Source organism: Megalobrama amblycephala, linkage group LG3 (assembly GCF_018812025.1).
Source record: "Megalobrama amblycephala isolate DHTTF-2021 linkage group LG3, ASM1881202v1, whole genome shotgun sequence".
In the NCBI taxonomy this organism is placed as follows: Eukaryota; Metazoa; Chordata; class Actinopteri; order Cypriniformes; family Xenocyprididae; genus Megalobrama; species Megalobrama amblycephala.
Genome location: NC_063046.1, coordinates 19824688 through 19837746, shown reverse-complemented (window position 1 = coordinate 19837746; position 13059 = coordinate 19824688). Strand labels below are relative to the sequence as shown.

The window sequence follows — 13059 nt, the reverse complement described above, 5'->3', positions numbered from 1 at the left end:
TCACAGTTTAAAACCCTATACTCAGCACTGCCCTGCTCACGTGTGTTTGTGTGTGAGCGTTTTCTGTTAGCAAATCCCACATTACTTCATGCTCACTGGATTCTGTGAGAGGAATAAATATCAGTTTGGTGAAGCAAATTCTTTCTGAATACAAAAACATTCACATACGCATTATTTTTTATGATATAAGCTCCGTAAGCTGTATTTCAGCATGTCTGTCTTTTAATGTTGCAGATAGACTAAGTCTGACATTTTAAACATTTAAAATATTCTGCTCATGTTCTTTTTCTCTGGCCTCACGTGATCTACAATCTAGTCAATTTTCTTTTCAGCCGGTAAGACCCCAGGGATCCGCAACATACACGGCCTGAAGGTATGTGTCTCAATGATTGTTTCAGCAGAATTGGGCATGGATCGGTTATGCTGCGTACACTTATTGAAATGTCAATTGAAGTCAAGACTCTCTCTTTCTATCTGTCTCTCATTTTCTACAACCTCTATGTTTTTCATTGTATTTTTTTATAAACCGTTCAATCGTTTGGGGTCGGTTTTTCACGTTTTTTTAAAATAAGTGTCTTAATATGCTCACCAGGACTGCATTTATTTGATCAAAACAGTACAAACATTAATAGCCTATTAAAGGGTTAGTTCACCCAAAAATGAAAATTATGTCATTAATGACTCACCCTCATGTCGTTCCAAACCCGCAAGACCTCCGTTCATCTTCGGAACACAGTTTGAGATATTTTAGATTTAGTCCGAGAGCTTTTTGTCCCTCCATTGAAAATGTATGTACGGTATACTGTCCATGTCCAGAAAGGTAATAAAAACATCATCAAAGTAGTCCATGTGACATCAGTGGGTTAGTTAGAATTTGTTGAAGCATCAAAAATACATTTTGGTCCAAAAATAACAAAAACTACGACTTTATTCAGCATTGTCTTGTCAATCCGCGTTCACGACTCCGCAGTGACGCTGCTGATGTAAGACGCTGCTGACGTGTTATCTGAATTCCAGAATGATTCCAGAATTTTTGGAAACAGGAATCGGAATCGATTCCAAAAATTCCGGAATCGAACAGCCCTAGTAAACGAAGCTCGGGCGCACCAGATAACAAGTCAGCAGCTTCACTGCGGAGTCGTGAACGCGGATTGACAACAGACGCGGAAGAGAAGACAATGCTGAATAAAGTTGTAGTTTTTGTTATTTTTGGACCAAAATGTATTTTCGATGCTTCAAAAACTTCTAACTAACCCACTGATGTCACATGGACTACTTTGATGATGTTTTTATTACCTTTCTGGACATGGACAGTGCACCGTACATACAAGTTCAATGGATGGACAGAAAGCTCTTGGACTAAATCTAAAATATCTTAAACTGTGTTCCGAAGATGAACGAAGGTCTTACGGGTTTGGAACGACATGAGGGTGAGTCATTAATGACATAATTTTCATTTTTAGGTGAACTAACCCTTTAATAGAACTATTATTGCAATTTAAAATACCAATTTTGTAATTCAATATATTCGAAAATGTAATTTATTCCTGTGATGACAAAGCTGATTTTCAGCATCATTACTCCAGTCTTCAGTGTCACATGTTCCTTCAGAAATCATTCTGATATGCTGATTTGGTGCTCAGGTAGCATTTCTTATGAAAGTTGAAAACATTTGTGCTACTTAATGGAAAGCAGGATTTTTTTTTATTTTTTTTTTCAGGATTCCTTTATAAAATAGAAAGTTCAAATGAACAACATTTATTTGAAGTCTTTTGCAACATTATAAACATCATTATAAACTGTCAATTTTGATTAATTTCATGCTAAATAAAAAGTATAATTTTTTTTTAGCTTACCTAGATAGTATGATTGCTCGTTTTTTGTTCTTGTTTTGGTTTAATTCCAAATTAATTGGCTTGAAAAGGTAAAAAAAAAAACCTGATAAACTGATCTAAATGAGGTCTTCATAGACACTAATTAAGAAGATAATCACTGCTTTACTGCACTACACTATACGACCTACAGACCTCAATTAATCTACTTATTTATATAGTGACAGTCTTTGAGCTTTTTTCCTTCATTCTCCCACTGCAATCTGTTAGCATGGCTCTGACAATAAGCAGCTTCATGAATCCTTTTTAATGACAAACAAAGGACATGATGTTGATTTTTTTTTTTTTTTAAACCCAAGGATGTTCCCAGAGTTATATTTAATTTTGCCTGATAGATGAAGTGACCCCTTTCCTCAAGCCTCTCTTTATTTCTCTCTGTCTCCCCCCAAAAGCCAATTAACCTTGCGGCCAAACCAGGCAGTTTGCTGTTGAATCACAGGTTAATTAGCACAGGGTTCTGATTGTCTTTGTTTGCCCGCAGGTGAACACGCGGCCCGAATCCTCGAGTGGCAGGGGCTCCTCTGCAGCTGATTCCCGGTCCAACGATAGGTAATGCAATTCTATATTAATCCCTCATGTTTTCTACATTGCTTGTTAAACAGCTTATGGTTATCAGCTATGTTTGTAATCAGAGGAATCCGCTATCCATCATGCTTAAGAACACCACTTACCTGTGGTAAAATCACTGTAACTTGCGGCCTCTTGTGGCTTGTTGACTAAATAGTGTTTTTTGAGTTAGGACTACCTTTTTAGGTGGATCACCATCTGGTTACACATTACTGTTAAAATGTTTGGGGTCAGTAAGTGTGAGTGATAGAAAAAAAAGAAAAAAGTAATTAATATATTTATTAAGCAAGGACACATTAAATTGATCAAAAGTGACAACAAAGACATTTATAATGTTACAAAATATTTCTATTTCAAATAAATGCTGTGTTTTTACTTAAATCCTGAAAAAAATCACAGTTTCTACAAAAACAATTTAAATGTTTTAAATGGCATTAGACAACGTTTTTATTCAATTAAAAAGGTCTCTCCTGGAAGAATTCTGGAATTTTTTTTATCACAAATTAAATTAAAAGATACTGTATGATATTATTATTGCTTTTGTTATTATGTATTTTTTTTGTATACTGATTGCTTCTTGAGAAGATTTTTTTATTATTGTAAATAATGTATTGAAATTATATTGTAATGAGATTTTTTTATAAGAAATGTTTCTTGAGCAAAAAATCAGCATATTAGAATGATTTCTGAAGGAACGTGACACCCAAATCCCTCACCAGTGCAGTTATATGGAGAAGATCTTACAATAACCAAGGAGTTCAAATACTTGGGCAGCATTATGAGATATGATGGAGGAGCAGACAGCGACATCAAGAGCCGTATCAGTAAGGCCAGAAATGCTTTTAGAATGCCTAATAATGTTTTGGAGATCCCAGCAGTATAGCATAAAAACCAAACTGAAGTTGTATCAGAGCTGTGTGCTTTCCACCTTATTATTCGGCTCAGAGTGTTGGAGGATGATGGACAGTGACCTGAATAAGCTCTCTGTTTTCCACACAAGAAACAAGGAGAATTTTCTGGCCAAACGTCATCTCAAATGAGCAACTACTTGTGACACTGAAGACTAGAGTAATGATGCTGAAAATTCAGTTTTGCCACCACAGGAATAAATTTAATTTATGGAAATAAAGTTTAAGAGGGAGCAAAAGGGGGATTTGAAGAAAGACCGTAGAAAATGAGATGGCTGAGAGACATTACAAAAGAATAAAGGTCAGAGGAATATCACTGGAAAAAGAAGGGTTATGATCAGGCAAGAGGTTTAGGATCCGCGTTAAAAGCTTTCTAATGCTGGAGAGACCAAAGCAGGAAGGCCTGAAAGCGGGTGTCGAGGTTGCATTTTTCTGCTCCATATGTGAGTAACATTGCTTTTGCTATGTTTTACAGAACCAAGATATGCTGTTATTATAATGTTAGCTATAATAACAGGACAGTTTTGAGTGTCAGGTTTGAGCTGGTGTGTTGCTGGTGACTAATAATGAACTCTTGCTTGTATATAGCACTGTATGTTCATTTTTTGTTCTTGTTGTATGTTCGTCATCTTCGCTTTATTTTTTACAAAATATTATTTTGCTTCGCTTCAGCTTTGCATTGCGTGTTTGTGCACTTTGGGCAGGTTGATTTCAAATATCGATATTGTCTCTTATTGTCTCTTAGAAATTACTTGCTGCACATTTAAAGATGATGTTGATTAATTTTAATTATAAAGGTCTCAATAATGTAATTCCCTTCAATAAGAGAAATGCTAACAGGAGCCTTCAAGTCTTCATTCAAACATTGTCAGTTTTAATTGGATCTGATCTGAGAGAATGAAACAGACCTGCAGTCTGAAGGCCAGTGTGTGTATTCAGCAGTGATGCAGGGAGCAAATCATACCAGCCAATTGAGTCTCATCTTACATTTCTAATGTGAAGTAACTGCTCTGTCTAAACAATTTACTCATTATGTCAGATTTTTGCAGAGCCTTCTGTTGAGTCTTCTAGTACACAGTTTAATACTTTGTATTTTTGCTTCAGCAGTTTAAAGAAGTCTTCAGCTGAGCTTAAGAAGATTTTGACGAACGGACAGGTATAGTAGCTTCATAACACACACTTTTATTTCTGTATACCTTTTTATACGCACACATAATGCAGAGTATTCCCACTTCATTTGGTTCTGATTATCTTGTTTGTGATGCTGTTATTACTGAACCAGTGATGCTTCATAGCACTTATCCCATTTAATTTGTCACTGTAGAAGATTCTCTATGTGAATGTGTGAAAGCATCTCCTAACGGCCTGTTCACTGACCCTTTCTCTGTGGTATGGTTGAGATCTTTATCTTGAGTGATCAGAGCTGTGTCCTTTTGCTTCCCACCCCTCCTCCCTTTCCCTGTCACCTCTTCTTCCCCCTCCGCAGGCCCCTAGCAGGACAGTCTGTCAACTAAAGTGTGTCAGATAGACAATTAAGACAGTCACATCCCCTGTGACACCAGTAACATGCACAGTTAATAGAGCACTAGAATCCCCCCCCACACACACTGTCTCTCTCTCGCTCTACACACAATGTCTCTCTCTCACACTTCAGCCTAATCAAATACCCTGCATTGGCCCCCTGTAGTTGGGGTGAGGCCTGTCAGCAGAGCTTTGGCTGCACATCAGGTCCAGTTCACAAGGGGAAACACTTCCCCTATAACATACACAAATACTGACACCTAACTAGTCACATTAGCAATTACAAACAAATGACTTATTAAATGGATTGTTCAGCTATATAGTAATGATATTATTATTATTATTATTATTATTATTATTATTATTATTTAATATTTTTGCTAATGAAAAATGCTGCTGTTAATAATAATAATAATAGTAATAACAACGCAGCATTTTTATTATAATAATTATTATCAACAACAATAATCAATATAAATTTAATGTTATTATTGTTATCGTTGTTGATGAGGATTACAATAGCAATGCTTTTAAAACATTTATTTATAAGTAAATATCTTGTTTGCTCTTCTGCAGTTCTGCCAGTAAGGAGTAATTGATGATGAGCTGTTGAGTTATTAGAAAAATAACGAGTTGGAACACCTTGCCTTTGCATTGTTTTTCTAATAATCCAAGGGACCGAAGTCAATGATTCCGCTTGTACTACAGTTGCCATGCCTCAAGATATTGTTCAAATGTTTCGTTGCAAGACATTTTTCAGTTTTGTTTCCTTAAAATTCTTGTGTGTAGGACAAATTTTTGTAACACTTTATTTTAATGTTTGTTACATGTTACATGTAGTTACTATTGTAATTACTATATATTGTGCATAATTACATGCAACTGATCCTAAACCACACCCTAATCATAACCCTAACCCTAAAGTACTTGTAGTTAATTAATATTACTCATAATTTAAATGTAACATGGACACCTTAAAATAAAGTGTAACCCTAATTTCTAATAGCCTACATCTCATGCCAAGCCTTCATTGCTAGTTCCAAACTGTAGTTTTAAAACTGTAAACGGAGTCTTGAGCCACTGATATGCAGACTAATGCAGTTATTTGAGAGCGAGAGAGAGAGAGAAATTAAGCTTGTGTGAATTACCTGAGTCTGTGTGTCTCTCAACATCGGCAGTAGAGTCTCTACTAATAGTGAAGTTTAATTGCTTCAAAAACAGCGACATTACCACCTCGCTACTGAGACACTTTGTGCAAGTGGGGGAAGATAGTGTGCTTTCCACAGATAATAAAACTTAATTTAGTGGGAAAAACATGGAAATATTATAGTCAGTTTATCCTATTGTTATATTGGTTTGCTTGGTCAGTTTCATTGTGAGGGTTTTTTTTTTTTTTTTTTTTTTTTTGAAGACTGTAAGAACCATTGAAATTACTGAAATAATTTAGCAAAGTGATATAGATCTACTTTAGCTGTGCATTTACTGAAAAATAATTGCACACTTTAGAAAGTTCTTCAACCAATCAGATTCAAGCACAGCCCTCATGGCTTTTATATAATTCATTGATTCACTGAATTGTGGTTCTGATGTCACTGATTGAGTGGGAGTTAATTTGTTGACTGGATGAATCGGTTCAAAGCTGGATCTGAAAATAATCCTCTGTGTCTGGAATTAGCAACTGCATTTACAGGTCAGGTCAGAAGATTACTAGAGTGACCTTCCACAGCGTTTTTCTGCTTTGTCAACCTCAGGCCCTTTTCACTCTAGTGCATTTTCTTTTAAAAATGCATAACATTTGTTATGTTTACGCCTGGTGTCCACACTACTCCAGAGTTTTCAACCCCCGGAAAGAGAGACTTTTTATAAATGCTGTAGGCCGCGTTTTAGTTTGAGGGGTTGCTTTTCAGTGTAGGCGGAACAAAACTGAGACTTTTGAAAACTAAGACGTGGCTGCCCACATTCTCTCCCTGATTGGGATCATTGCGTATCTTTCCCTGATTCGTCACGCATTTCAAATATGCCGGAAATGTGTAGTAATAAATGCGATGCATCATGCTACCAAGCTGACCAATCGCAGATCTTGCGGTCTGCATTGTCGTAGTTATATTTCTGGGGAGGTGGGCTTCAGGGTACGGCAAAGGGTACACAACCCTTAAAGGGTTAGTTCACCCAAAAATGAAAATTCTGTCATTAATTACTCACCCTCATGTCGTTCCACACCCGTGAGACCTTTGTTCATCTTTGGAACACAAATTAAGATACTAAGATATTTTTGATAAGATGTGATGGCTCAGTGAGGCCTCCATTGCCAGCAAGATAATTAACACTTTCAAATACCCAGGAAGGTACTTAAGACATATTTAAAACTGTGACTACAATGGTTCAACCTTAATGATATGAAGTGACGAGAATACTTTTTGTGCAGCAAAAAAATAAAATAATGACTTTATTCAACAATATCTAGTGATGGGCGATTTCAGAACACTGCTTCATGAAGCTTTGAATCTTTACAAATCTTTTGTTTCAAATCATTGGTTCAGAGCGTGTATCAAACTGCCAAAGTCACATGAACTTCAAAACGCTTATGACATAACGAAGCCTCGTTTACTGAAATAACGTGACTTTAGCAGTTTGATACACGCTCAGAAGCTTCATGAAACAGTGTTTTGAAATCACCCATCACTAGATATTGTAAAATATTTAGGTCATTTAGTTTTTTTGGCACTCAAAAAGTGTTCTCGTCACTTCATAACATTAAGGTTGAACCACTGTCGTCACATGAACTGTTTTAAAGTGTTTGAAAGTGTTAATTATCTTGCTGTCAAAGGAGGCCTCACTGAGCCATCAGATTTTATTAAAAGTATCTTAATTTGTGTTCCGAAGATGAACGAAGGTCTTACGGGTGTTGAACGACAAGAGGGTGATTAATTAATGACATAATTTTTGACAAAACCTTTAATGGTAAAACCATTTTCTTAATTGTTTCAACTGGGCACAGATATATAGTCTAACTCACAGGCTGAAATCCTGAAGCTCTGAGAGTTAAGATCCCACAGCATGTATTTTGTTATATTCAAAGAAATCAAGAGGTTGAAATAAAGATGGAGGGCATTCTGATGTGCATAAAACTGACTGCTTGTTAAAACATACTGGTCCCTCTGGCCTCTTGGTGTCAGAAGCGCCTGTATTGTATTACCATTTTGACAGCTTTTATCAAAGTCGAACATGACAGCACAGGCAAACAAATCATCATTAAACTTCCTATCACTCTCCCTGCTGCTGTCGTCTTTTTATATATTAGACAGGAAATGTTGTATTGATCCTCCTTTTTGTTCCGCTACTGAACTTCCAATGACCTTACAGTGGGATTTCTGAGTTTTTTTTAGGACTTCACTAGGTTTTTTTTTCCCACTTGGCGTTGCTGTTACAAATGTGGCAACTCTTTTATTTATGTCCCTGCCTCGCGTTCTCTCTTCTGTCTTCTCTTTCTTTCTCTCAATTAATTAATCAGCTCACTTTACATTTTACACAGTTATTGAGTGAAAGAAAATAAATAAAACTGCTGTAGTGGCCATCTCATAGAGATATGAGTCTATGAATGCATGCATACACATAACCGCACAAAGAAATGCACAGAAACGCCTGATTCCACACACACTGACATGCATAATAACACTCTTCTGAAGATGCTTTAGATAAAAACAGTATGTAGAGGAAAATTTCTGTTTTTTTTCCCCTTTGTTTGTTTAGATAAATGAACATGACCTCCAGTACCAGGAGCAACTTGGCCATGGAAATGGTGGAACAGTTTACAAGTGAGTGCTGCTCTCATGTTTTAGGATTTAATTAGACCAATTGTGGTCAGCCTCTTCAAACCCAAAAGGACGATGCTGATTTAGCACTTGTGATATTGAAGTGACTCTTTTTGACCCTTTTAAAGCTCCCTTCTGTGCCAAGACTATACACCTAGCCTAAAAGATACAGTGACAGGACAGGACAAGGCCATGGTCTTACACAATTCATTTCATTTCAGTCTGTGTGCTTTTGTGGATAATCCAGACTCTCATCATATTCTTATCTTACTGTAGGAGAACCTCTGGGTTGTTGGAAATTGTTCGACCATTTTATAAAAGCCAATACTGCAACCCAAACAAGAATGCAGTCTGACAAGCTCAGCACTAAATGTGTTTGCCTAGAATTATTTTTCCCCCCCTCAAACAAAAGAAACTGCTGAATTTTGCATTCATCTCTTAATTCAAACCATTTTCCCTGTTTTTTTCTCTTTTAATTGATGGATAAGAAATACAGCTGTTCTGTTTTCCTTTTTAAGTCTGTATGGAACATGCATTAAAAATCAATGCAATCTTTGATCTCACATAGCAAAAAGGGGTGTATAATGTGTTCTAAAACATTGTAAGAGCAGGAATGCTTGTTTTTATTTATTTATTTCTGGTCTCTGCATATTCATGATCTTTAAAGAAGGGAAACATTCACTGTTATTGTGTTTCCTGCTCAGACTGACAGCTGCAGTGCAGTACAGGTAGCGGCAGGTGAAATGTAATGTAATATAATCTCTGATGTGGCTCGTAGGGAAATTTAGGCCAGTCTCTCATCCATCTCCACAGTTGTCCTCGATCACCTCTACTGTGCTTGCTCACATACACACACTCTCCTTTATGCAAAACACACACCTTTGTGACCGTCAGACTGCATACAGGATGGCGCCAAGGGTGTTCACTTAAATTGCTTTTCTTAAGAATAAATAAATATTTTTTTCTGTAAGGCTTTCACCTAACCTGCACCCCTTGATGTTGTGTTACTGTGTTTATAACCCTGCGTCATCGAAAAGATAAAGTAAACCAAAATTCTTGCATTTATAGCAGGGGTCTCGAACTCAAATTGGTGGGGGTCCGTTTCTGTGATTGACACCTCATAGGAGGGCCATATTAAACTTCAAGCGCAAGAAAGCGCAGCATTTCAAAAAATTTCCTTTCCTTTGCATTATTTACTTCAAATTTCATTAGGCCTACTAAAATATTTTTATACCTATACTATAAATATTTTATTTACCATACTAAATGTAAACAGCAGTGTCTCTCTCATTGTTACAGAGTGTAATATAATTATATAATACTACTACTAATAAACTAATATAATACTACTAATATAATACTATTAATTGAAATAGTTTGGTGCGACTTCTCACATCCAACAAGATGCATGGAATAAAAAATCAGTAATTTAGGAACAAAACCAGCAACACATGTGGCGTGGAGTGGTCAGAAATAAACAAAAAAACTGGAGCTATATATCAACTTTCTTTTGCCAAAAAATACAAATCTCTCATTGTTACATACATTATTAGTTTAATAATACTAGTGGAAGTGTTTTCCCTTACTTTATGTTAGCATAAATAACATTAAAATCTTGCACTGAACAAATACAATCCCTGAATACATTTGTACACTCTTCTGTTTCTTGACAAACACCTGGCAGCGCTTGTGCTCACACAGCTGAGGCACATTTGTCCAAGATGCCGTTTGAGCATCGGTAACGTTTAATTCGTTTAACGTTTAACTTCGGATGCGTTTCAGTGGTTTAAATCGACGCTTGTGACTTAAAGTCGAGTGCTTTTACTGTAATTTAGGCAAGCGCACTCGTAATAGAAGCGATGCGGTTGAGAGCGCGGCTCATGGTTGCATAGCAACGACATACGCCACTGGAGCAGAAGCGCATTGGAAAGAAGGAGAATGCGGCGCGGCCGCTTATGTGACGCAATATGTGAATACCCCTTAGAACGGCGACTTTTTCTTTGCATATCAGACAGGTAGCAACTAGATAATAATAATAATAATAATAATAATAATAGTTTAGCGGGCTGGATTATGTTTTATTTTTGAGATCAGTTGCGGGCCGGGTGGAGGGGGTGGGCGGGCCGTAAATGGCCCGCGGGCCGGAAGTTTGAGACCACTGATTTATAGACTGAAATTCTGAAATATCATTTGCATAGATCCAAGAATATACAATTTTCTCGCTAACATCTTGGAATAAAGATGTTAAAAAAATTTTTAGTTCAAAAATATCAGTATTATTAAAATATCTGAAATGTTTCCAATACTCTTTTTCTGCAGTATCGATACACAGATATCAGCTGCGCATTCTTTCTCTCTGACAGTGAATTGACACACACACACGCCGCCTCCTCTCTCACTCGGCTCATTTGCTTTGTTTGAATAGTGCTTGTATTGTGCATAATTTTAGTAATTCGCACAGGATTCGTGCTCACACCAAAAGCGCACGTACCACTGATCTATATAAGTGGCGCTCTCATAAAGTTGCCTCTCAAACAGTTATCGAGTATCAAATTGACTTATTTTCCATGGCTTATTGCACTTAAAGCTGCAGTCCGTAACTTTTCAATCAACAATTTTTGAGCAAGCACATAACCAGCCAGTGTTCAAAACTATCTAATTATCTTGACTCGATTTCCAACGGTAAGCTTGTAATAATGTTTTATAATAAGAGCGACATGGTGGATTTCCGCGGGAAATTTGAGCATGCAGCAGTTCGTCTGTGCGTCATTACGTCACATCCGTAAACAGAAAGGAAGGAGTCCCATCCAGGCTAGTCGGTTTTATCACGTGAGGATGCTGCTGGTAGTGGCACTTTTCTCACAGCAGCTGAAATAATTAAACTTTATCATTTTGATGGTGGATTGTAATTCAGAAAGGTCCAAATGACAACTGGAGATTCACTAATAGTCAGAAGCAAAAGACTTTGAACTGTGGAGTGGCTACAGAAATTGAAATCTACAGGTAACGCTAATATACACTAAATACATAGTCACGCAATGCTGATGTTGTTAACATTAACAATTTGAGAACAATATAACAGTAATAATAATTTGCACAGTTTGGCATGATCCGAGCTAAGCCATCGTTAGATTTAATCATCATTGGCAGCGCAATTTATTGTAGGCCTAATGCTTTTTTCCTCAGTTGGTCAGAACAAAAGTGGCAGACATGTTACTTACTTGTTCAGATGATATTTTCCAGTGAAAATTCTTATATTGGTCATACTTTCAAGATGTAGAATCTGTGATTCTGAAGTACAGTATCCACACCGGTGCAGTGACTGACATCAAACATTAGATTCATCCGCGCTGACGAGCTGTGCCGAGGCACAGCGCACGTACAGATAACTGTTCCGCATATGACTGCAATTGCAGGTCTCAAACAGAGATGGCGACAAAGAGGAAAAATCGCAAACTGCAGCTTTAAACGGTAAATACATACAAAATTGTCAAAATGCCCATTTTTCTGAGTATGCAGGAAAATACAGTGAGTTTTGGAACGTAAATAGTTGAGAGAAAACACACTTTGTGTAACAGTATGTTGAATCCGTGCACAAGCTCTTAAAGTGACAGCAGCCTAATAAATCTTCTGCTGTCTGTCATGTAAATCAAAGAACAAAAGACAAAGAGAAACTCACTCACTGCTCTTGACTGAATAACTTTTGTAACTTTAGTTACAAAAGCATTAATCTGTATTTAATTTTTACAATGAAAACTATCCAGTGTAATTTTACATTTGATTACTTTCATTTCTGCAGTATTTCTTTCCTGAATATTACTATTAGATGTTTATTTCATTTGTCTCTTTATTCTATTGTATTTATTTGTGCTATCATTTGCAATTTGTTCTTATTTTATTACTGACTGTTTACTTCTCTCTCTTTTTTAAAATGTAGTTCAACAATTCAAATAAAGCCTCCATGTGCTGTTTGTAAGCTGTTACAACAAAATGAACCAAGTTATTAAAGCATTTGAGATATATATATATATATATATATATATATATATATATATATATATATATATATATATATATATATATATTACATATGAGATAATAACAAATAATCTATATGGTGATTAAATATGGCAGTTTTCCCTATTGAAAATGGTATTGAATATCTATATTTTTCAAGGTATCAAAACGAAGTTGGAAATTTCAGTATCGTGACATCACTAGTTGGAATACTCTTCGGTTTTTAATGCTTTATTTAATGTCACAACAGACATAATAAATGGAATACTCGGTCAGATACACAAATGATTAGGCTATGTTTTTACCTCACTACCAGAAAATAACCTGATTCATTAATAAACA

General features: G+C 36.2%; 1 protein-coding gene across 14 annotated transcripts in view; it reads left to right on the top strand.

Moving 5' to 3' along the window:
• Nucleotides 1-13059, top strand: part of map2k5 (mitogen-activated protein kinase kinase 5) — a 101769-nt gene that overhangs the window by 34501 nt on the left and 54209 nt on the right. For 10 of the 14 annotated variants that reach the window (XR_007184129.1, XR_007184128.1, XR_007184127.1 and 7 more), the window contains 4 exons: nucleotides 333-373; nucleotides 2374-2441; nucleotides 4472-4523; nucleotides 8639-8703. Coding sequence is in view for 6 of the 14 variants with exons in the window: in XM_048184505.1 (XP_048040462.1) it covers nucleotides 333-373; nucleotides 2374-2441; nucleotides 4472-4523; nucleotides 8639-8703 (226 nt within the window). In the remaining 8 variants the exon portion in view is untranslated. The remainder of the gene's footprint in view (nucleotides 1-332; nucleotides 374-2373; nucleotides 2442-4471; nucleotides 4524-8638; nucleotides 8704-13059) is intronic. The other 4 variants (XR_007184125.1, XR_007184123.1, XM_048184508.1 and 1 more) reach the window with 1 other exon arrangement.